The following is a 25,952-nucleotide window of genomic DNA, read 5'->3' as shown; positions in this document are numbered from 1 at the left end:
CTTAAGCTGGCAGGACCAAATCAGCAAAATCAAATGGGACTTAATGTAATAATTATTTAGTACTTATTTTGTACTATTTTGTACCACCAAAAATAATTTTGTACCCCATGCCAATTCAGAAAAAATCGTGGCGCTGCTAACTTAATATTAAGCTAGCAGGATCAAAAGAAAAAATTAAAAAAATAAATAAAATTAAACAGATACAATTAGTACTGAATTTGTACTAATTTGTACCACCGAAAATTTAATATTATTAACTATTAATTTTATTATTTTATTACGGGCGATACATATGTCTCTAATCATAATCTTTAAATATACCTTAGATGCTTTTTCGCACTTTGAATTTTTCGCGGATTGAGATGATGTAATATATTAATCATTTTCAGATTGAGATAATACGAATCGCAGGATCAAATGATGAAGCGAAAAATTGTAATACACTCATTTATTAATTGAAATTAATTTGAAACTCGAGAACGAAAGGTGTTGTAAGTAAAACTAGTTTTACAAAAGAATCAGATAGATCGTATATCGAAAGCTACTGACAATGAGGTAGAAAAACTTTATTCATATAAACGACATATATATATCGAATACGTACTTGTTAACTCTCGAGCGTTGGCTGAACAATAATAATTTTTTCGTCTCTCTGCTTTTTGCGCGGCGGTCCTTGCTCCCACTTGCCTTCCCCCACTATGTCCTATGCCGTGTCTTCCTACGTCACGCATACCAAAGATACAAACAAGGACGCGTCACTATTTTTTACAAAGGATATTCGGCATACCTACGTATATTATTTTATAGGCATAAGGAATTTGTTATCTTACATCGTCACACAGTATTCGGCGCTCGACCTTTACAGACGTAGCGCGCTGTTGCTCTTGTCATATGTACGACGACATTCGAAGGAATAGGTATGCGTACTTTTGTATATACCGTATTATTCTTTAAAATACGATTAGCTAATTATAATCTTTACAATTAGCAATCGTTAACATAATTGATTAACTCTTATGATAAACTACACGTAAGAATATCAGCTCTCTTAAGCTGGCAGGACCAAATCAGCAAAATCAAATGGGATCTAATGGATTATTTAGTACTGAATTTGTACTAATTTGTACCACCGAAAATAATTTTGTACCCCGTGCCGATTAAAAAAAAATTGTGGTCCTGCTAACTTAATATTCAACTATCGTAATAAAAACGCCTAACAAATAAAAAATATTTTTTTTTAATTGACACGGGGTACAAATTTATTTTCGGTGGTACAAATTAGTACAAATTCAGTACTAATCAGATCAATTTTTATTTTTCATTTTTTAATGATTTTTATTACGATAGTTGAATGTTAAGTTAGCAGGACCACATATTAAATAAATATTATTAAATATTATTAAATAAATATAGAAATATTACATTAATATTTTCATTAATTCAATATTAATAACTGTAATCTCCGCAATAATTTCATCATTGATGCAATCGTAACTTTCACACAATGATCTCATTATCAACGCAAAGATTAGAATTAAATGGCATTATTAATACTAATAAATAATATATATGCAGCTGTGTACATAGTTTGACGTACATATAAATTGTGCCGTATGTAACATTGACCGTTACTGTGCTTTTCGAAGTTTAGACGCGGTCAAGATTAAAGAGTACGCATGATGAGGTTGCTAGCGTGTATCCTGATCGCTTTGGCGATCGTTGGTAAGTCAAATAACGCATATGCAATCTCGAAATAATTACTCTCCGTATATTTTTATTTATACTAACAATAAAAATAAAAGAATTCTCTCTTATTATTAATTCTCTCTTATATGTGTCGCGAAAAAGGTGTGAGATTAGATAAATTTTGAAATGTAAAAATCATTTCTAAGATTTCTGAACGAAATAATAAAATATTAAAATTACTAATTAAACAAGTATAAGATTTTTACGTATTATTACAATTTTGTTTTGCAGGTTGCTTTGTTTGAAGATTTTTTTCGAAACTATTATTAATGTTTAAAAATTAATTTTTAATAATAATTTATTAACTATTTATTAATTTAATTACTAATTAATTTTTGTTCCGTAGGAGTCTATGCGGATGAACCAGAGCGGATGGTGAATGGAATACCCACCTCCATCGAGCAATATCCTCATGCTGTCTCCATCAGAGTCAACGGAGACCATTTCTGCGGTGGTAGCATAATTAGCCCCCGTCACATCCTTACAGCTGCGCATTGCGTAGAATCTTTAGTCAGCAACCCCGGATAAAACATAGTCGTTGTTAGTGGCACGACTCTGCTCAGTTCAGGCGGACAGGGTCACAGAGTGTCAAGAATGTGGTAGCATGAGTATTACAATCCAAATCCGATAAAAAATGACATCGGTTTGCTTGAGGTGACTTGAGAGAAATCTCGTTACGTCCGTTTTATTTATGCATATATTTTGTGATTTTGCTATAAATAAGACAAAATAACGATCAATATTCCGACTCATTTGTATTTGAAAAATATATTTCAGCTGCGCCCATGATCTTCAACGCCAGGCAACAGCCAATCAGGCTCCCAACGTATGATGTAGTGAAGGGTGAACCCGTCACGATTGTAGCTTGGGGTCAAACGGGTGTCAAGCAACCCGCACACGATAATTTGCAAAAATTGAACGCAGGATTAATGCTCCAGGACGAGTGTCAGATGCGTCATCAGAATTCTATGCAAGTTGACCCGAAGGAATTCTGTACTCTCATCAGCTACGAAATTGAAACTTGCCACGTATGTAATTACGTGTATAATCCTATAATATATAGAAGTATCTGCTACTTCTATATACCTATTATTTTAGTGTTCCATTGCTTTTATTTTTAGAGATTTAATATTTTCTATCTGTAAAATATTGTGTAATTATATATGCTTTAATACGCACTTAATTACATCAGAATATTATATGACTTGAGGTACTATTATCTTGTCTAACAATAAGATAATATTTATTATTTTGTTTTTTAAAATAGAATTCTTATATATATATATATATATATATATATATAAACAAAATTTCTTTTAAAAACTGAAAGTCCTATTACTTAACTTTAATTGCAACAAAAATTATTCAAACCGAGGATATAATAAAAATATAATAATATACGTTTAAATAGTTCTTCTTATCATTTTAATCGTAAATTTCTTCAAATTATGATATGATGGAATAATTTAAAAGTAGCAAGTAACGTCAAGAAACTACTTCATATGACTGATATGTATATACCTTTTCCTGTGTTCAAAAAAAAGTTATTCCTTAAACTTTATTATCAATTCTAATTACAAGAAACGAAGAAAATAACCTTTATTTTATTATAGGCTGACAGCGGTAGTGGAGTTGTCCGCTCCAGGGACAATACACTTATCGGTCTGGTCTCCCGGGGATATCCATGTACTCTAGGTTATCCAGATATATTTACCAACGTTGCGAGGTTCATCCCTTGAATCAATCAGATAATCTCATATACATAATAACAACAATCCTTTCCAGGTATTGCTATATCCTTAATAAAGATTATTCAGCAAATGTATTAATTGAAGCTTTCTCGTCAAATATTTAATGTACAGAAAAGTTCAAAAAACAATATTTCATATATAAATTATATTAAAAAAAATAATGTTTATGTTTTCTATTTTTCCTATAGTTTAAATTTTAATTTTTAAAAAGTTAGAAATAAATATTAACTTTTAATTTTAAATATTATTCTCAATATTATATTATTTATAGTTAATTTATTTGATAAATAAATAATAACTCTTGTATGTATATACATCTCTTCTTTCAATAATATATACATGAAAATGTTATAAATGTGTTAATAATATTATATAATAACAACAATTTTAATATAACATAAATGAGTAAAATAAAAATTAATATAATTAACGTTATTAACATCTTATTAACCTCGAGAAGAAATACATTTTTCAAGATCTTATTAACTTATAATTGAAGCGATCAATTTTTTACATTCAGGGGAAAGAGAAAGATATATAATAAAGATTAATTATATGGTAAGTTTTCATTCATCATTTAAATATTAAATTCAAGGTCGCGATACGATTCTCTTGCTCTCAATACTATATTTAATTTACGTCATGACGATATCTAATATGTTTGCACATACGTATTTCTTTTGTACCATAGAGTAAAATATAACTCATTATTGACTTATTACGTAGGCGGCAGAATTGTATTGCTAATTAGTATTATCTGACGTTAAAGATCTTAATTTATTTAACATGCAATGTTTTGTATGACTGTTTTATTTATCAAGTGTGAAGAAGTTTACGAGATCGCATGTGAGTACAAATAATATGCTAAAGTTGAAGAAAGCAAGAAACTTACCGATCATAATCTGCACCAATATCGCTGTATTTTTCAGGGAAAGCTGATCTTTATGACAGTGACTATTTTATAACATAAACAAATTAATGCAAATACACGAGTTTGAACTCGACGTAAAAAAAGATATTGCTATAAAAATAAAATTACTGTAATGACAATATTTTTTCTACAAAACATAGATCTGTAATAATCTTATATTTTATGATCTTAAAATTCTGCATTTATGCAAGACAAATATTTAAAAAATACTATAATTGCAGCAAATTGTAATATTGAAAATATTAATTATTATACACGAATTAACGTTAAAAACATGAGATATATTAAATGATGATTTAATCATCGAAATATGTATCTTAAAATTAATAATATAAAATAAGCAGAAATAATTTTAATCATCATTATTAAAGACTTCTAATATTTGTCATAAATATTGTGTTTATTTCAATTTTTTAAGATATTAGTTATATATAAAACATAGACGTGACGAGAATAATAAATTTATGTATATAATTCACATTTAATATTTAATAATTCACATTTGTGATAAATATTATTCTTACTTATAACATTGTCATATGCATTGTTACAAACCTATCAGTATGCATTCTAATGTTGTATTCATTTTCTCTCTCTCTTTTTTTTTTAGGAAAAGGTGTGCTATTTATCCATGATAAATTGATAAATCTGTTAAGTGATAACAAATATGTATATATATATATATATATATATATATATATATATATACCATAAAAATATTACGCTTTTCTTGCAAGTATTTAATGAAATAGCTCTGACATATAAGGGGAATTGCAAAAGATAAAAAAACTTTCTTATATAAACTCTTTTAAAATATAAAATTTTTTAAATTTCTTTTATTCTAATTTTTAGTAATTAAAATTAACGCTTTTGATTCTGTCACACATTAAAAAATTTGCATATATCCCTGAAATTTAACTCAAATTTAATTTAAATGATATTCTACACTGTATGACAAATGACAATCAATTTATTTGTTATTACTTTATTCATATTGTATAAAACTTGAGGTCCCATGAGAATTTATCTTATGCAATGTTACTCAAAAAAATATATTGAATATAATAAAATACAAAAGTAATTAGAGTATCATATTCATCTTCTTTATTCAGCTTTAAATAATTAGAATAAAATTCCACGATAATTTCATTATTAACGCAATCGCGATCTTTACAAGATAATATCATTATTAACGCAAAAATTAAAATTAAATGGCATAATTAATGCTAATATATATGCAGCTGTGTACATAGTTTGACGTGTATATAAATTGTGCCGTATGTAACATTGGCCGTTACTGTGCTTTTCGAAGTTTGCGTAGCATCAAGATTAAAAAGTACGCATTATGAGGCAGCTAACGTGCATCCTAATCGCTTTGGCGGTGGTTGGTAAGTCAAATATCGAAAACTTAATAATAATACATATGCGACGTAACAAATTTTTTTCCTTTATAAAATATAGTTTTTTGTGTAAAAAAAAAACAAGTGTTTTGGTTTTTCTTTTTTTTCAAATATTTAACATCTTTATATTTTAATTATTATAAGTTAATTTTTCATTAGTTTTAACTTTTTAGATAAAAGATCTGAACTAACCACCACTATTTTAAATATAGATGCATTCCAATTGGCTATATAGTTATGAAATTATTATTTTTAATTAGACAAATTCTCCAAAAACAAATCAAAATTAAACGAATTTTCTTTATTATAACAGATATAAAAACATAGTTTATAATTTTTTAAAATGTACTTTAGCCACTATATTATAATATAATAAACTAAAACTTAAGTTCTTACATTTTTAATTTTTTAAAAATAATTGTAATAAATTAATAAGATTTCTACAATTAAAAAATAATACTAAACACAACATAATTTGAATAATTTTTAATTAAATTCGTAATAAAAATTTCTATAGTTATGTATTTAACTCAAAATTATCCGAATAATATTGCGTTTCGTGCAATTTGCCCCAAAAATCTTGTTAAGCTATTAAAATATATTTTACAAAAAAGATAAATTAAAAGTATAAGAACTTTAGCTTTTTTATTACATAATATTAACAAACAAATAAAAAAAAACAAATTCGTTTCCAATGAAACAAATTTTACAAAAATTTTGTTTTCTATTAGAAAATAGTAGATTTTTACATGTTTAGCTCCGTATACTTTAATTTTTATGAATATAGAAGAATTTAGCATATTTTTATAAAAATTAATTTTTTCTTATGTGTATCATTGCGAATGAGGTATGAGATTAAATAAACTTTGAAATGTATTTTTCTTCTAGGATCGCTGAGCGAAATAATAAAAAATTGAAATTAAACAATACTAACATTTTTGCGTCCTACAATTTGCGTATTTTTTTTTTTTTTTTATGGATTAACATCGCGTTTTAAAGTTTTTTCGACACGATATTATGGACGGTTAAAAATAATTTTGTGCATCATACACATTTGACGTTCCGTAGGTGTCTATGCGGATGAACCGGAAAGAATAGTAAACGGAATACCGACCGCCATCGAGCACCATCCTCATGCTGTCTCTCTCAGGACCGATGGCCAACATATATGCGGCGGTAGCATAATTAATTCCCGTTATATCCTCACAGCCGCGCATTGTGTACAACCTTTAGTTAATGACGCCAGAAAGAGACAAGCCTTAACCGTTGTCACTGGCACAACTCTGTTGAACCAGGGCGGACAGGTTCACAAGGTGTCGAGAATGTGGTATCACGAAAACTTCGATATGAAACATCTCAATTCCGACATTGGCTTGCTTGAGGTATGATGATCTTGCTTCTTTGTTAGATTCTCGATGCATATATTCTGTGATTTCGATTAATGACGAAATAATCGATCGATACCGGCTTTCATTTGTGTGTGAAAAATATTTTCAGTTGACGGCGCCTATTGTTTTTAACAACAAACAGCAGCCAATCAGGCTGCCAACAACAGGCTTACAAAAGAATGAAGACCTTACGCTCGTAGCCTGGGGTGCTACAAATTTCTTGCAATCCGTACACAACGATTTGCGAAAATTGAATGTGAGATACATGCCGGCGAGTGATTGCCAGAGGTTTCATAGATCGCTTCGCATTAATCCAGACGAGTTCTGTACTCTCGCCTCCACCGGAAGAGGAGCTTGCAACGTATGTATTATGTCTTTAAAATTCGATATTTATATAATTTTATCATTCGTCTTTATTTTTAGAGATTCAGTATTTTTTACTTGTAGGATATCAATTATATATCCTTTTTAAGTATGCTTTACACAATGTAAATTTAAATCATGCTTAAATTACATTAAATTTACCTTAAGATATTATTATCATCTTGTCTGAGATAATATTTGGCACTTTGTATCTCACACACACAAAACAGAATGTTTATATAAAACTATAAATATATTAGGACTTAATATTTAACCGTAATCAATACAATTTTTTTTTAATTCACAGTCTTAATGCTTAATTTTAAAATAAATTAAATAGTTCTTTTTGTAACTTTTAATTGTAAATTTCTAAAAAAACTATGACGCGATAGAACATTTTAGAAGCCCGAATCGATATAAAAAAAAATAATTTAAAATAATTATTCTTTTTCTTGTATACAAAAAAGTATTTCTTATTAAACTGTATTATCAATTTTATTTACGTACCAGGAACGAAGACAGTAATCTTTGCTCATTTTATTACAGGGTGACAGCGGTAGTGGAGTTATCCGCAACAGTGACGGAACGATTGTCGGTCTCGTCTCTCGCGGAATTCCTTGCGCCCGAGGTTTCCCGGATGTATTCACCTACGTTGTGAAGTTCCTTTCTTGGATACAACAGAAAATGGCACAATAAATACGAACCTCTTTATGTATTAATATATCCTTATAACATTTAATAAGAATCACTCAACACTTTATTTAAAGGCTCCTTCTCAAATATTTGCATATAATAGTTCAACGAACATTCACGAAAAAAAAAAAAAAAAAAAAAAAAAAGAAAATTTCAAATAAATTTTTAAATAATTACGACAAAAAAAATACACGTCACTTTCGCGTACAAAACGGCACTTTTATTGTTTGAAATCGATCTGAATTCAGGCAGCGATCAGCTGGCTGGTAGCACGACCTTATTACGTCTTGCTCATTATTCGATGAAGTGTCATATTGTGTGGCATGGCACTTGACGTAAACACACACTGTTGGACACAACATGACAGATGTAAACAGCAAGATTGCACGCCGCACTGTTAAATCTTATTTATGTCAGAGATCGAACTCGTAATTAGTTAAGAGCTTGATTAGAAACAGATTAAGATTAGTTGGGAATTAAAAATCAAAAATATTAGGATCAAACTCTGACAGTGCCACGTTGTCACCACCGACGCGCGCGAGACACTGTCGCGCGTATGGATCGTGTCAGAGGTCGAAGCCCCCATCCCTGCATAACACGCATGCTCCACAGTATATCGTCGATAGGAGGGATACGGTATGTGTGTCGTGTATCTGTATATACACTGTGTATGTGTGAATAATTCCAAACTATTTTCGAGGCGAGAGAGAACTCTTTGCGTGTCGAACACAATTTTGTAAAGTATAAAGGTCAGGGACGCACCTTCATATTACGATGCTCGAGGGAAAAGAGAAAAGCGTCGTAATTTTTTTTTACAAAATTGAGTCATAAATTGTTATGGTCAATCTTGATCATAATAAAGTATTTTTATTTAAAAAAAAAATCGTCAAGTATCGCGTTAGAATAATTCTCTTCTCTTTTACTATCGATCGACTTGATTTTACTTTACAACAGTAAATTAATTCACGTCGCGTAAAATATAGTTTTACTACTACTGTGATCGACATCTTTTGATATGAAATTTATTCGACGCGTAAATATAAAATATCTCGTAAAACAATATAAATGTAAACGACGTTTATAACTGCGGCCCTATCGCTTTTTGTGTCGTTTACCCTTTCTATAGTCTTTCTGAGGGTGTTACACTCGACGATTACGAATTGTGTACGCGATATTCATATATACGGATCTCTATACCTTGTAGAACACTTACAGAATTTACATGAATTCTTAATAAGATGTCACGCAACATTTAACCCTTTCACATAAGTCTATATTGCTCATGCGGAAGAAATAAAACGTTAATTCAATCTTTACATGACACTCTGTATATACAAACTACTCACAAAAATTAGAGGAACTTCTTGAAAAAATTCAGCCAGCTGTAAATTTAATTAAAAATAAAAATATAAAATTTAAATCCAAATAAAGAGTTTTGAAGTTTAAAATCTTAAAACCGCACAATTATTTTCTGGATCAAACTAACAAAAGTAAAAATATTTAAATTATATGTTATTTTCATCCATTTTATATTTAGATGTTTTAAAAACAATTTCACAATTATATTGTTCGATAAAACAAAGTTTCAGCTTTAAGAATCTTTCTCTTGAATTGTGATAATTTTTAACGGAGCTATAAGTAATCAAAGTCAACATGCTTATTTTTTATTTAATCTGTAATAACTCCGTGATAATATTATTAATGTTTTTTAGTATGCCATTAATTGTTTTTTTTATTTTGAATATTTTTAACATCTTACTTTACAGATTTAAAGTTAAAATAACTACTAATTAATTATTTTTAAGCATAACTTTCTAATAATATCGTGTAAAAAAAGGAAAATTGTATTAATTAGTGTACTTAAAAAATATGCTTCCATTAAAAAAAGAAAGAGGATAATTGTGTTTTGTAACTACATCTATGCATAAAATATATAAAAGTAACACAAAAATATACAGCATTTAAAGTTATTTAAAATTAAAATAAATATACAATATTAATCTCACCGTTCAAAAACATAATTTAAAATATTTTCTCTTTAAATTAAAATATTTTCAAAGAATGTTGAAAATCATTGCTCATAATATTAAGAAACATAACACAAATGAAAATTAAAATAATAATTAATAAATTTGTTGTCAGATATATTGTCAATGATACATAATATTTTTTATCTAATGGTAGTACTAAATTTTATTGTGCTTATAAATTATATTATGCTTATATGTGTCACTGGCGCTCGAATCGATCGACAGTCATTGATCAATAAGTAAAAGAAGTCTGCTTCTCACATATCAATTCTTTGTTTCTACAAATAGTATAAAACAAAGTGAGTTAACCAAAACCTCATAAACCTATAGTTTTATCTGTTATTTTAGTCCTTTCTTTGGCTCGCACAGAAATGTACAATCTTTTCGCTTACCTTCATGGCGTTATAAAAATTAAAAAACTGTAATATTTTCCCCCACAAAACTCTTCATCTCATGAACGTAACAGCACTCTCCATAGTAAAAGATGTCATGTTATAACAGTATTTGTGTAAAGCATTTAATCACTTTCTTTATAATACAAGGAAATATCATTTACAAAACTTTAGCTATATATGTCCCAGTGCAACACAATGTAAAACACTTGTCATCAATATAAGACTATAACGTATCCCTACAAATGTATCGTCTATAGGCTATACTGTCGTTTATACTGCACGCATGGGAAGCCGAAAGATCTCTAAGACAAGCACTGGAAGGTATATGTCAAACGCGCATGCTTCATCATTGTTCGAATAGAAGGGGTATGGAATAAGAGAGAGAACTTATTAAAATTTTAAAGCGCACGGTCACCCTAATGTGAAAACCTCTTCATTAGAAAATATGTTACATAAAACGTATAATTTCAAACTTTATAAACTAGAAATACGTGAAGAACAGGGACGTACATTGATTTCTATAGACGAAAAAGAATCGCGACAGAGAACTCTCAAAAAAAAATTAACACTCAAAATAATTTTACTGTTTTGAAAAATTTAATAATTGTAAGTATACTTTGAAAACACAAAGAAATATTATAATTAAGTATACTTTGAAAAATTTAATAATTGTAAGTATACTTTGAAAACACAAAAAAATATTATAATTAAAAATTGTCAAAATATTTTTCTATAATTAAATATTTTCTCGCTAATTAATATAATTAAATTTATATTTAATACAGAATAATATATTTGTTATAACAAAAATCAATTATAATTATTGTGTGATGTATTAAAATAATTAAAAACATTATTAAACAAAAATACAACATAATTGCTGTACGTTGACATATTGCGGCCCTGCCATGTGTCATGTTCTTTTTATTTCAGCCTCTCTACTTTCATTCTGTTATAAGAATGAGCACCTAACAATTATGACACATGCAATATTTATTAAAATTGCTACATCTTGCAAAACGACCTACGATCAAGTTTAAGAACTTCGATGCAAAACAGATATCGTTCCTTGAAGTTTACAAAATATTTTCTTGCACGGAAAAAAAAACTTCATAAGTTTTATTTGTATCTTATAATTAGTATGGATACTGTCACCAAAAGAAAAGGTCTTTGCAAAAATAACATTAGTGCTTCCGCGAACTAAAATACATGCTTCTGCATGGCATATTGAAACATATGTATACATATATATAAAATAATCTAAAAAAAATTGTGTTAGAAATAAAAATTATTTAAATTAATAAATTTAAATAATTCTGAAAACAATTAACACATATAAAATATTTTTTTGATATTATACAATTGCCTTATCTACAAACATAACGTGATTCACGCGTATAATGAGATTAATTTCATTTATATAGATTTCGAATGGGAAACTAAGCTCAATCGTGTCACGTTAAACATCATCGGCATATGGCCTACAGCTTATAGAAACGCTTACGATAAATTTTTATCGGATTTACGCATGATATTCAGTTTTCTCGTGATCGCCTTCGTCGGTGTGATTCCCTCGATACATTCACTAGTGAGAACATGGGGTGACATGTTAGTGTTAATCGACAATCTGATATTCAGTTTGCCGTTATTGACATCGGCAATAAAGCTAGTAATCATACAATGGAAAAAATCTGGTAATGACTATTTAGAGATTTAATTAAAATAATCGACTTTTCTTACTATCGAAAACGATTTTTATTCGTGACATCAATTAACTCGAACGTAAATTTGATCGACATGATATGATGTGTGAATATTTCAAAATATAATACATGTTAACAAGAACCTTACTTATATTGTTAAATATTTTTCGTCATTTGTCGCTATATTTTTAATTATGCTTAATTATGTATAAATAACACGATGTAAAAGAAAAATATAATATAAACAACTTCTAGCAAAAGATATCATACACGTTTATTTTAGAGAAAGGCTATAGCCAGTGCAGCATACTAAAAGTACCCTCAACGAGTTTTCACAAAAAACATTTGGCCTCTCATGTCCTCACTGTAAAAAAAAATTCCCTCAAAATTCCAGCTCCCTAACTCTATTATTTCCTGAGTTATCGAGAAAAACGTCATTTTCAGTTTTTATTTTTCTTTTCTGTAAATATTTGAGATAATCTCATATGAATTTTTTCTGAATAATTATCAACAAAAAACAGAAAAAAATATTTTTTTATTAATCTCGAATAAAACTCACTTCTAATTTTCACAAATACATCTTTTAAACAAACTTTTAATTAGTAAATAATAAAGAGGCAACAGGAGCGAGGAGATGTGAATATAAAATTATAAGTTTTATATATAGATGATATGTCGCAATTGTATTGATATTAAGTACATTAGTAACATTCTATAGAATGACGGAAATTACAATAAAGATTTGAACGTTTCGATTCATGTTTTGAATCCTCTTCAGTATAATATATAAATTAAATAAATGAATTAGAAATAAAAACGAAATTAATGATAAAACAAACATGATAAGTTATACTCGGCGATGTGAGCCCATGCGCCGATGTTGATGCGTAAAGAAACTGCGTAAAGAAATTAATTCTTTTCACGAAAGAATTTTTAATTAATACCCAGAGTTACATATTTTTCTAGATTCTTATTTTTGAGACTCCTAAAAAACCCGCTCTACAACCCCCCAAAGAGGTGTAGACGAGAAAAAATATCGGGGCGAAGTCGCTGAATCGGGAATTGAACCCGAGTCTTTCGCTTGCCGGGCGACTGCTCTTACCACTGAGCTATTCAGCCTCACACCGATACTTCACTCGTCTATTTGTTTATATAAACCTCCTGATAGATAAATCGAAGACCGTGCATAGGCTCACATCGCCGAGTATAACTTATCATGTTTGTAAATATTGGAGCCGAATATAATTTCAAATCATTTGAAATCACGCGGGGCTGAAAAATCGCGGTCTTCGATTTATCTATCAGGAGGTTTATATAAATAAATAGACGAGTGAAGTATCGGTGTGGGGCTGAATAGCTCAGTGGTAAGAGCAGTCGCCTGGCAAGCGAAAGACTCGGGTTCAATTCCCGATTCAGCGACTTTGCCCCGATATTTTTTCTCGTCTACATCTCTTTGGGGGGTTATAGAGCGGGTTTTTTAGAGGTCTCAAAAATGAGAATCTAGAAAATATGTGCTCTGGGTATTAATTAAAAATTCTTTCGTGAAAAGAATTAATTTCTTTACGCAGTTTCTTTACGCATCAACATCCGCGCATGGACTCACATCGCCGAATATAACTTATCATGTTTCTTTTAAACAAACTTTTAAATTAGTAAATAATAAAGAGGCAACAGGAGCGAGGAGATGTGAATATAAAATTGTAAGTTTTTTATATATAGATGATGTTGCAATTGTATTGACATTAAGTACATTAGTAACATTCTATAGAATGACGGAAATTACAATAAAGATTTGAACGTTTCGATTCATGTTATGAATCCTCTTCAGCATAATATATAAATTAAATAAATGAATTATAAATAAAAACAAAATTAATGATAAAACATCGCATAATAAAGGCGTAAGACATGTGTTAACATAAAATCCGTGATCGGATTCGCATGATTAAAAGGATCACTGCCTCAGAACCGATGTACATATTTATCACATGTTAGTTGTATAAATTATATATATATAAAACAATCCAACTTATTCGGCTCTTTTTTTTCTATTTTTTTTTCTTTTTTTTTTTTGTATGGCTTTTAAATTGTTTTTGCATAAAAAATATTTCTATCTTGCAGTATAATTATAATTATTACAATTATTACAATTACTATTATAATTATTGCAAAAAAATAAATAAGTATCCGTTCTATTATCAAAAAATAATTAAAAAAAAGATTATCCATTTTTTTCATGTTACATCAACTCAAAAAAATTGAAAAAATTGAGTATTGAAACATACAAGAAAAATATTTTCTAAATGTTTGATGATTTTAAACCTCGGAAAAACATGTTAAATAGGCCATTTCTTAATTTTTATCTTTTTAAAAAAATCGAGTTTTTATTAAGATTAATGAAAAAAAATTTTTTTTGTGTTTTTCGTTGATAAGTATTTAGAAACAATTCGATATGGGATCATCTCAAATATTTACAGAAAAGAAAATTAAAAATTTAAAATGACATTTTTCTCGATAACTCGGGAAATAATAAAGTTAGAAGCTAAAATTTTGAAGAATTTTTTTTACAATGAGAAAATGGCAGGCCAAGTATTATTTGAAACTTCGTCGGGGGCACTTTTTGTATGTTTATCCGGTTATAGTTTTTTTAATAAAGTTTTGAAACTAGAATATAATTTCCAATGTTGTTAAAGATCTTATCCTGGCGTTGAATATGATCAGCAACGATTGGCTGAAAGCCAAGAGCGAGAAAGAGCAGCGTGTGATGATAAAATATGCACGAAGAGCGCGAGCCATCCTCATCTTCGGATACATCCTTATGACTATAGCAATCTGTTTATTCGTGTTTCCACCTTGCTTCGGATTATCGTTGAGATACGTAACGAATATCACCGATCCGGTCAAAATCCTGCCGCTGCAAACATATTATCTTTATGACAAAGATCAGAGTCCGTACTACGAGCTCACTTTCATGGCACAAGTTTTGCTACTAATAATCTCAGCTCTATCTTACACCGGCGTGGGTAATCTACTCGGACTACTGGTATTCCACTTGTGCGGTCAAATGGAAAATTTGAAAGGACGATTGATCAACATGAGACAACGCAAAACATTTTACGATGATCTCACTTTCATCGTCATGGATCATATACGGCTAATCAAGTTTCGTGTTGAATTTTAGTAGCAGCGCAAGTTATAGAATTTAATGTGTTCATCTTTTTACACATCTTTCATGAGATCTCAGATATTCACTAGATTTGATAGATCATCTAATCCATATATTCCTCTTTCAGATATTTCAACATTATTGAAAATACATTCACTTTTTTGCTATTTACATTGCTGCTTTATTTTGGCACTCTATTCTGTCTATATGGATTTTTCATCGTCACGGTAAGTCGTAAGAGTAAAAATTCTAGTCTGTTTCTCTCAGATAAAATAATAAATTGCAACATAAAAAAGACAAACTAGTGTTTTAAAGACTTTGTAGAATACAAGTCCAGTTGCAAAACGTAAAATCTCAGAGAAAGTAAATTTTAATTACATTTTATATTAAAAATTTTTCTATTAAGCATAAAATAATATATTCAACGTTTCTTCAAATTTTTATTTCTAATAGCACATTATGTTTGAAATATTGTTATATAACCTATTTTATATAAAATTAGCAAAAAATAGGAAAGCACTGGTAAACATGATAGAAACGCTTAAAAGATTCTGGGAAAGTAGGTGATATTAGGTACAGATAAAACAAAAATTCTAGTATTTAATAATGACAGGAAAAAAGAGAGAAGAATATGGAAATGGAGAAAAAAGAGGATTGAAGAGGTAGAGAATTTTAAATATTTAGGATTCATATTTAATAGGAAAGGAACATATAATGAATACATCAAAGAATTATATCGGAAAGATAAAATAGCGGTAGGTAAACTTTGGAATTTAGGCGAAAGAATTTGTAAAGATGATTTCAGCAGAAGATGGATGCTATATAGATATTTACAAAGTGTAATGTCTTACGGAGTTCAAATATGGGGATGCCAAGAAAAAAAGGAATTAGAAAAGATTATGTTAGATTATATGAAATGGATATTTAAATTAGATTTCTGCATATCAAGGTACTTAATTCAAAGAGAATTAGGATTAGATGAACTAAAAATAGAATGGGATATAAGAGCAAAAAGATTTGAGGAAAAGATAAGGGAAAAGGAAGAGGATAGACTAGTTAAATTTTGCTGGATAGAAAAGAAAAACATGAAGGAGAAAAAGTTATATAGTCAGGAAAGAGAAAGATATTATAATAATTTACGGTGGGGTTTAATGGCTATAGAAAATATGAGAAATAATAGGATAAACATAGATGAAAAGATTAAAAAGAGGAAAAAGGATGTTCAATTGCAAACAGAAAATGCTAGGATAAGAGATGCGAAATACAATAAGAAATATAAAGAAATAGGAAGAATAGTTTTAGCATTCCAAGTTATCTAAATAGGGAAATTTTAGAAAGAGACAGATATGGAGATAAGGTACTTGGGTTACTTAAAATAAGATGTGGGAAAATATTAAATATTTGAAAGAAGAAGAATTTAAATGGTGTAGATTCTGTAAAACAGGCAAAGACAACTTGGAACACTATGTAATAGAATGTTGTGTAGTTAAAGATTAGTTTCGTGATTTAAGTAATAATGGAGAGGAAATATTAGCTAAGATATGAAACGAAGAATTGTATAAGAGAAAGGAGAGATATTGAAAAAACTGTGGAAAGAAAAAGAAAAGAGGAAAGAAAAAGATATAAATAACTATGATTAGATAGCTGTTAAGTTAAGCTGCAGATGTTATGTTTTATGTTATATGATATATTATATTAGATTTAATTATTGTAAAAGATATGAACGGGTATGGATGGATGAATGAAAATTTTTGTAACCACCAACCACACACAAGTCCCTCCTTGGCATAAGCTGAAGAAATAAAGAGATACCTATTTTATAAAAAAATTTTATATAAACTATTTTATTATATACACGGAATCCATAAAGATCAGAACAAAATTTATATAATGTGTTACATAATGTCGAGTAGGTAAAAAAATTCATATAAATTAATACTTTATTAAAGCCGAAAAGTCTTTATTAAAAAGTTATCAAGTTTCGAAATAAAGATGTTCTGTAACATCAAATTATAAACTTGAAATGATATATGAATATTCTTTTAATGTTTAATGAAAAAAGTAATGCAATAATTAATTAAATATCTGACCAAAATAATACCATACTTTGTATTATTATTTCTGATATTGCGTAGGTACTCACGGAAGGAAGAGAAATGTCAATGATACGTTTGTTATTTCTTTTATCTGCAGTGTTAAACACTAGCGGCCATATGTGCTTGTATTGCGTAGTAGGCGAGATTTTGGTAACACAAGTAAGTAAATTAATATGACAGTAATGAAAATGTAGAGCAAAAAAAGAAACAGATGATAATGAGCAGACGCGATATGTGATTGCATGTATTATCTATTATTATTTATGAAAAGTGCGAAAACATATATTACGCAGCGTATGATTACAAATGGTACACATTGGAGCCGGAAAAAGCAAGAACTCTGATCCTGATAATGATACGGGCCAACAAACCCCTGCATATTACAGCTGGAAAAATATTTCCTATGACAATGTCAATGTTTTGCAACGTAAGCATCCCTTTTTAAATTTTACTTTAGTATTCATATTTTTTAGTATGTTGTTACTTTGTTTTTCTGTTCTTTTGGATGTTTCTAACATTATACGGTCTTATTTTGTACAGATTTAAAGTTAAATAAATTAATTTAAAGTAAAATAATTTCTAAATTAATAATTTTTAAGCAACATGCTAGTAATTTTATGTAGAAAAAGAAAAGTTGCACAATATATCTATATGAACATAGAGTTCCATTATACAAAAATGACAATTGCAATTGCACATTCATGCATAAAAATATATAAAGTAACATAAAAGTGTTTAAAATCATTAAATTTTGCTCTATAACATTTTTTTATATCTCTAATTATTTTAAAAATATAGCTCTGTACGGGACATTATGTACATATATATGACGACATAATATTTTAAATATATTAATAAACACTTATTGTATGTGTATTGTATATTCTAACAATAATGACACATGCAATATGTTATAAAATAAATATATTCTTTGTAAATTTCAGTTAATAAAAACTTCGAGCGGCTACATATCAGTTCTTCTCGCTAGGCAAGGTTTACAAAACTAATTCAAAGTATGCAAAAAAGTCATAGATTATTATATATTTAAATAAGTAGAGAGAGTATATATATTCAACATAGTAGAAAGAGAAACATAATGTAACGTGATACATGCTGTAAGCATGTAATATAATATGTAGTCTATTACATATATAAGATTATAATAAAAACTCAAAATACATATATAATGTTATTTTTATCGGAAAAAGTTGTCATATTAAAATATTTTCTCTAAAAATGAAGCTTTTTTAATTTTTTTAAATCACATATGATACACATAATATTAACAAGTATAACATATATAAATGGAAATTAAACTAATAAATTAATAAAGTCTTGTTCTTATATACTATTAGTGATATACGATACATGTGTCTAACGGCAGGAATGACCGTACTGTGTCACTGATGAACAAATTTAGCGACAGCTTAACTGCTATTTACTAACAAATAAGCATCTGTTTTGCAAAGCAATTCTTTATTGTATCAATAACAGAAGAAATTAAACAATAATCCCGCTAATATTTCCGAAAATCAAAATTCTCACCATCTATAAACATTCATAAATTCAGTTCTTCGTTTGGGTTGTCCAGAGAGTTTGGCTTGTATAATTCTTCCCGAATCCCCATTGCATTAAGTAATTTACAAAGTTACAAAAGTGCAACATTATTTTCTACAACACAAACGTTCTTCATCTCACGAATGTAACACTACCCTTAACAATAAAAATCTACGTATTATAACCATAGACCTAAAGTATAGATTGCGCTATCCCTATTTTAGCCGTAGGTGAGACTGACTCCACAAAAAGAGCGAGATAGCAAGTGGCCGCGAATTATTTCTGTCTCCATCTATCATATGTTTTGATGTTAACTAAAGAAAACAGATATTGACCGCAAATTCGTACTGTCCTTTTTCCACACTAGAACTCACTTTTGAATTGCATTGCGCAGTCTATTACTTTAGGTCTATAGTTATAACTCTATTTGCATATAGCATTAATCACCTTGTTAACACAAGAAAATATCATTTACAAAACTTTAGCTATATATATGCCAGTGCAACACAATGTAAAATACTTGTCACCAAAATAAGGCTATAACGTATGCCTACAAATGTATCGTCTATAGTGTCGTTTTATACTGCACGCATGGGAAGCCGAAAGATCTCTAACACGAGCACTGGAATGTATATGTCAAACGCGCATGCTTCACCATTGTTCGAATAAAAGGGATATGATATGAGAAAGAGAGAGAAGATCTCATTAAAATTTTAAAGCGCGCTGCCACCCTAATGTGAAAACCACTTTATTATGGGATATTACATGGGACGTATAATTTCAAACTTTATAAACTAGAAATACGTAAAGAACAGGGACGTACATTGATTTCTATAGACGAGAAAGAATTGCGTGAGAGAACTCTCAAAAAAAATTAACACTCAAAATAATTTTGCTAATATTTTGAAAAATTTAATAATTATAATTATACTTTGAAAACACAAAAAAATATTATAATTAAGAATTCTGGAAATATTTTTCTATAATTAAATTATATTTTCTCACTAATTAATATAATTAAGTTTATATTTAATACAGAATAATATATTTGTTATAGCAAATTCAATTATAATTATTGTGTTGATGTGTTGAAATAATTAAAAACATTATTAAACAAAAATACAACATAATTGCTGTAACATTGACATATTGCGGCCCTGCCATGTGTCATGTTCTATTTATTTCAGCCTCTCTACTTTCATTCTGTTATAAGAATGAGCACCTAACAATTATGACACATGCAATATTTACTAAAATTGCTACATCTTGCAAAACGACCTACGATCAAGTTTAACAACTTCGATGCAAAACAGATATCGTTCCTCAAAGTTTACAAAATATTTTCTTGCACGGAAAGAAAAACGTCATAAGTTTTAGTTGTATCTTACAATTAGTATGGATACTGTCATCAAAAGAAAAGGTCTTTGCAAAAATAACATTAGTGCTTCCGCGAACTAAAATACATGCTTCTGCATGGCATATTGAAACATATGTATACATATATATAAAATAATCTAAAAAAAATTGTGTTAGAAATAAAAAATATATAAATTAATAAATTTAAATAATTCTGAAAACAATTAACACATATAAAATACTTTTTTGATATTATACAATTGCCTTATCTACAAACATAACGTGATTCACGCGTATAATGAGATTAAATTCATTTATATAGATTTCGAATGGGAAACTAAGCTCAATCGTGTCACGCTAAACATCGTCGGCATATGGCCTAGAGCTTATAGAAACGCCTACGATAAATTTTTATCGGATTTACGCATGATATTCAGTTTTCTCGTGATCGCCTTCGTCGGTGTGATTCCCTCGATACATTCGCTAGTGAGAACATGGGGTGACATGTTAGCGTTAATCGACAATCTGCAATTCAGTTTACCGTTATTGACATCGGCAATAAAGCTAGTGATCATACAATGGAAAAAATCTGGTAATGACTATTTGGAGATTTAATTAAAATAATCGACTTTTCTTACTATCGAAAACGATTTTTATTCGTGACATCGTTAACCCGAACGTAAATTTGATCGACATGATGTGATGTGTAAATATTTCAAAATATAGTACATGTCAACAAGAACCTTACTTATATTATTAAATATTTTTCGTCATTTGTCGCTATATTTTTAATTATGCTGTATAAATAACACAATGTAAAAGAAAAATATAATATAAACAACTTCTAGCAAAAGATATCGTAGACGTTTATTTTAGAGAAAGGCTATAGCCAGCGAAGCATATTAAAAGTATCTTCAAGGAGTTTTCACAAAAAACATTTGGCCTGTCATGTCCTTGATAGACTTTTATTTTTTTTTCACCGTGTTGCACCAACTCAAAAAAAATTGAAAAAATTTGAGAGTATTGAGACATACGAAAAAAATTTTCTCTAAATGTTTGATGAATTTGAACCTCGAAAAAAACACATGTTAAAAAGGCCATTTCCTAATTTTTATCTTTTCTAAAAAATCGAGTTTTTATTAAAATTATTAAAAAATATTTTTTTTGTGTTTCTCATTGATAGTATTCAAAAAAAATGGATATGGGATCATCTTAAATATTTACAGAAAAGAAAATTAAAAACTAAAAATGATATTTTTCTCGATAACTCAGGAAGTAATAAAGTTAAGAAGTTGAAATTTTGAGAAATTTTTTTTACCATGAGAAAATAACAAGCCAAGTATTATTTGAAAATTCGTCGGGGGCACTTTTTGTATGCTTATTCGGTTATAGATTTTTTAATAAAGTTTTAAAACTAGAATATAATTTCCAATGTTGTTAAAGATCTTATCCTGGCGTTGAATATGATCAGCAACGATTGGCTGAAAGCCAAGAGCGAGAAAGAGCAGCGTGTGATGATAAAATATGCACGAAGAGCGCGAGCCATCCTCATCTTCGGATACATCTTTATGACTATAGGAATCTGTTTATTCGTGTTTCCACCTTGGTTCGGATTATCGTTGAGATACATAACGAATATCACCGATCCGGTCAAAATCCTGCCGCTGCAAACATATTATCTTTATGACAAAGATCAGAGTCCGTACTACGAGCTCACTTTCATGGCACAAGTTTTGCTACTAATAATCTCAGCTCTATCTTACACCGGCGTGGGTAATCTACTCGGATTACTGGTATTCCACTTGTGCGGTCAAATGGAAAATTTGAAAGGACGATTGATCAACATGAGACAACGCAAAACATTTTACGATGATCTCACCTTCATCGTCGTGGATCATATACGGCTAATCAAGTTTTGTGTTGAATTTTAATAGCAGCGCAAATTATAGAATTTAATGTGTTCATCTTCTTATATATTTTTCATGAGATCTCTAATCTATATATTCTTCTTTCAGATATTACAACATTATTGAAGATACATTCACTTTTTTGCTATTTACATTGCTGCTTTATTTTGGCACTCTATTCTGTTTACAAGGATTTTTAATCGTCACGGTAAGACGTAAGAATAAAAATTCTAGTCTGTTTCTCTCAGATAAAATAATAAATTGCAACATAAAAAAGACGAACTAGTGTTTTAGAAACTTTGTAGAATACAAGTCCAGTTGCAAAACGTAAAATCTCAGAAAAAGTAAGTTTTAATTACATTTTTTTATTAAAAATTTTTCTATTAAGCATAAAATAATATCTCCAACGTTTCTTCAAATTTTTATTTCTAATAGCACATTATGTTTAAAATATTGTTATATAACCTATTTTATATAAAATTAGCAAAAAATAGGAAAGCACTGGTAAACATAGTGGGAACGCTTAAAAGATTCTGGGAAAGTAGGGATATGATATTAGGTACAGATACAACGAAAATTCTAGTATTTAATAATGACAGGAAAAAAGAGAGGAGAATATGGAAATGGAGAAAAGAGAGGATTGAAGAGGTAGAGAAATTTTAAATATTTAGGATTCATATTTAATAGGAAAGGAAATTATAATGAACACATCAAAGAATTATATCGGAAAGGTAAAATAGCGGTAGATAAAGTTTGGGGATTAGGCAAAAGAATTTGTAAAGATGATTTCGGCAGAAGATGGATGCTATATAGATATTTACAAAGTGTAATGTCTTACGGGATTGAAATATGAGGATGCCAAGAAAAAAAGAAATTAGAAAAGATTATGTTAGATTATATGAGATAAATATTTAGATTAGATTTCTGCATACCAAGGTACTTAATTCAAAGAGAATTAGAATTAGATAAACTAAAAATAGAATGGGATATAAGAGCAAAAAGATTTGAAGAAAAGATAAGGGAAAAGGAAGAGGATAGACTAGTTAAATTTTGCTGGATAGAAAAGAAAAACATGAAGGAGAAAAAGTTATATAGTCAGGAAAAAGTAAGATATTATAATAATTTAGGGTGGGGTTTAATGGCTATAGAAAATATGAGAAATAATGGGATAAACATAGATAAAAAGATTAGGGAGAGGAAAAAGGATGTTCAATTGCAAACAGAAAATGCTAGGATAAGAGATGCGAAATACAATAAGAAATATAAAGAAATAGGAAGAATAGTTTTAGCATTCCAAGTTATCTAAATAGGGAAATTTTAGAAAGAGACAGATATGGAGATGAGGTACTTGGGTTACTTAAAATAAGATGTGGGAAAATATTAAATATTTGAAAGAAGAAGAATCTAAATGGTGTAGATTCTTCAAAGTAAAACAGGCAAAGACAACTTGGAACACTATGTAATAGAATGTTGTGTAGTTAAAGATTAGTTTCGTGATTTAAGTAATAATGGAGAGGAAAAATTAGCTAAGATATGGAACGAAGAATTGTATAAGAGAAAGGAGAGATATTGAAAAGGCTGTGGAAAGAAAAAAAAAGAGGAGAGGAAAAGATATTAATAACTATGATTAGATAGCTGTTAAGTTAAGCTGCAGATGTTATGTTTTATGTTATATGATATATTATATTAGATTTAATTATTGTAAAAGATATGAACGGGTATGGATGGATGAATGAAAATTTTTGTAACCACCAACCAAGTCCCTCCTTGGCAGAAGCTGAAGAAATAAAGAGATATCTATTTTATAAAAAAATTTTATATAAACTATTTTATTATATACACGGAATCCATAAAGATCAGAACAAAATTTATATAATGTGTTACATAATGTCGAGTAGGTAAAAAAATTCATATAAATTAATACTTTATTAAAGCCGAAAAGTTTTTATTAAAAAGTTATCAGGGTTCGAAATAAAGATGTTCTGTATCAACATCAAATTATAAACTCGAAATGATATATGAATATTCTTTTAATGTTTAATAAAAAAAGTAATGCAATAATTAATTAAATATCTGACCAAAATAATACCATACTTTGTATTATTATTTCTGATATTGCGTAGGTACTCACGGAAAAAAAAGAAATGTCAATGACACGTTTGTTATTTCTCTTATCTGCAGTGTTAAACACTAGCGGCCATATGTGCTTGTTTTGCGTAGTAGGCGAGATTTTGGTAACACAAGTAAGTAAATTAATATGACAGTAATGAAAATGTAGAACAAAAAAAGAAACAGATGATAATGAGCAGACGCGATATGTGATCGCGTGTATTATTTATTATTATTTATGAAAAGTGCGAAAACATATATTACGCAGCGTATGATTACAAATGGTACACATTGGAGCCGGAAAAAGCAAGAACTCTGATCCTGATAATGATACGGGCCAACAAACCCCTGCATATTACAGCTGGAAAAATATTTCCTATGACACTGTCAATGTTTTGCAACGTAAGCATCCCTCTCAAATTTTACTTTAGTATTCATATTTTTTAGTATGTTGTTAATTTGTTTTTCTATTCTTTTAAATGTCTCTCACATTATGCGGTCTTATTTTGTACAGATTTAAAGTTAAATAAATTAATTTAAAGTAAAATAATTTCTAAACTAATAATTTTTAAGCAACATTCTAAGTAATTTTATGTAGAGAAAGAAAAGTTGCAGAATATACCTATATGAACATAAACTTTCATTAAAAAAAGGTGACAATTACAATTGCACATTCATGCATAAAAATATATAAAGTAACATAAAAGTGTTTAAAATCATTAAATTTTGCTCTATAACATTTTTTATATCTCTAATTATTTTAAAGATATAGCTCTGTATGGGACATTATGTACATATATATGACGACATAATATTTTAAAAATATTAATAAACAATTATTGTATGTGTATTGTATATTCTAACAAGAATGACACACAGAATGTATTATTGTTAATTTCAGTTAATAAAAACTTCGAGTGGCTACATATCAGTTCTTCTCGCCAGGCAAAGTTTACAAAACTAATTCAAAGTTTGCAAAAAAGTCATCGATTATTATATATTTCAAGAACTAGAGAAAGTATATATATTGAACATAGTAGAAAGAGAAACATGTAACGTGATACATGCTGTAGACATGTAATATAATATGTACTGTACTACATATGTAAGATTAAAATAAAAACTCAAAATACATATATAATGTTATTTTTATCGGAAAAAGTTGTCATATTAAAATATTTTCTCTAAAAATGAAGCTTTTTTAATTTTTTTAAATCACATATGATACACATAATATTAACAAGTTATAATATATATAAATGCAAAATTAAACTAATAAATTAATAAATTCTTGTTCTTATATATTATCAATGATATACGATACATGTGTCTAACGGCAGGAATGACCGTACTGTGTCACT

At 28.6% G+C, this 25,952-nt stretch overlaps 3 protein-coding genes, 2 non-coding genes and 1 pseudogene across 5 annotated transcripts; 5 read left to right on the top strand and 1 right to left on the bottom strand.

The window, feature by feature from the left end:
* The first annotated feature begins 719 nt into the window (after nt 1-719).
* LOC140667651 (chymotrypsin-2-like) lies at nt 720-3,512 on the top strand (annotated as a pseudogene).
* Nucleotides 3,513-5,686: 2,174 nt separating this feature from the next.
* LOC140667807 (chymotrypsin-1-like) lies at nt 5,687-8,326 on the top strand. The gene is made up of 4 exons (XM_072896070.1): nt 5,687-5,816; nt 6,897-7,210; nt 7,326-7,577; nt 8,126-8,326. Exons 1-4 carry the CDS (start codon nt 5,774-5,776, stop codon nt 8,273-8,275), a joined length of 759 nt encoding a protein of 252 aa, XP_072752171.1. The 5' UTR covers nt 5,687-5,773; the 3' UTR covers nt 8,276-8,326.
* Nucleotides 8,327-11,576: 3,250 nt separating this feature from the next.
* Nucleotides 11,577-18,711, top strand: LOC140667792 (odorant receptor Or2-like). Its single transcript, XM_072896052.1, has 7 exons — nt 11,577-11,863; nt 12,122-12,391; nt 15,094-15,562; nt 15,694-15,793; nt 17,702-17,821; nt 17,934-18,089; nt 18,607-18,711. The coding sequence occupies exons 1-7, from the start codon at nt 11,746-11,748 to the stop codon at nt 18,667-18,669; spliced, it is 1,296 nt and encodes a 431-aa protein (XP_072752153.1). The 5' UTR covers nt 11,577-11,745; the 3' UTR covers nt 18,670-18,711.
* Trnaa-ggc (transfer RNA alanine (anticodon GGC)) lies at nt 13,448-13,519 on the bottom strand. Its single transcript has one exon. It is a non-coding gene; the product is annotated as a tRNA-Ala (tRNA).
* Nucleotides 13,748-13,819, top strand: Trnaa-ggc (transfer RNA alanine (anticodon GGC)). Its single transcript has one exon. It is a non-coding gene; the product is annotated as a tRNA-Ala (tRNA).
* A 1,612-nt stretch (nt 18,712-20,323) lies between the features above and the next one.
* Nucleotides 20,324-25,555, top strand: LOC140667650 (odorant receptor 10-like). The gene is made up of 7 exons (XM_072895787.1): nt 20,324-20,639; nt 20,898-21,167; nt 22,019-22,487; nt 22,591-22,690; nt 24,606-24,725; nt 24,838-24,993; nt 25,493-25,555. Exons 1-7 carry the CDS (start codon nt 20,615-20,617, stop codon nt 25,553-25,555), a joined length of 1,203 nt encoding a protein of 400 aa, XP_072751888.1. The 5' UTR covers nt 20,324-20,614.
* The last annotated feature ends 397 nt before the right edge of the window (nt 25,556-25,952 follow it).

This window comes from Anoplolepis gracilipes, chromosome 7 (assembly GCF_047496725.1).
Source record: "Anoplolepis gracilipes chromosome 7, ASM4749672v1, whole genome shotgun sequence".
Classification (NCBI taxonomy): domain Eukaryota; kingdom Metazoa; phylum Arthropoda; class Insecta; order Hymenoptera; family Formicidae; genus Anoplolepis; species Anoplolepis gracilipes.
The sequence above is the reverse complement of the archived record's forward strand: the minus strand, read 5'-3'. Positions and strand labels throughout refer to the sequence as shown.

Bases quoted from the DNA above. Each gene is read 5' to 3' on its own strand.
- LOC140667807 (XM_072896070.1), top strand. From the start codon at position 5,774: ATGAGGCAGCTAACGTGCATCCTAATCGCTTTGGCGGTGGTTG. The intron at 5,817-6,896 runs GTAAGTCAAATA...GACGTTCCGTAG, and splicing joins AATCGCTTTGGCGGTGGTTG to GTGTCTATGCGGATGAACCG. The intron at 7,211-7,325 runs GTATGATGATCT...AAATATTTTCAG, and splicing joins CCGACATTGGCTTGCTTGAG to TTGACGGCGCCTATTGTTTT.
- LOC140667792 (XM_072896052.1), top strand. From the start codon at position 11,746: ATGCAAAACAGATATCGTTCCTTGAAGTTTACAAAATATTTTCTTGCA. The intron at 15,563-15,693 runs GTTTCGTGTTGA...TTCCTCTTTCAG, and splicing joins GATCATATACGGCTAATCAA to ATATTTCAACATTATTGAAA. The intron at 18,090-18,606 runs GTAAGCATCCCT...TGTAAATTTCAG, and splicing joins CAATGTCAATGTTTTGCAAC to TTAATAAAAACTTCGAGCGG.
- LOC140667650 (XM_072895787.1), top strand. From the start codon at position 20,615: ATGGATACTGTCATCAAAAGAAAAG. The intron at 22,691-24,605 runs GTAAGACGTAAG...GATATTGCGTAG, and splicing joins AAGGATTTTTAATCGTCACG to GTACTCACGGAAAAAAAAGA. The intron at 24,994-25,492 runs GTAAGCATCCCT...TGTTAATTTCAG, and splicing joins CACTGTCAATGTTTTGCAAC to TTAATAAAAACTTCGAGTGG.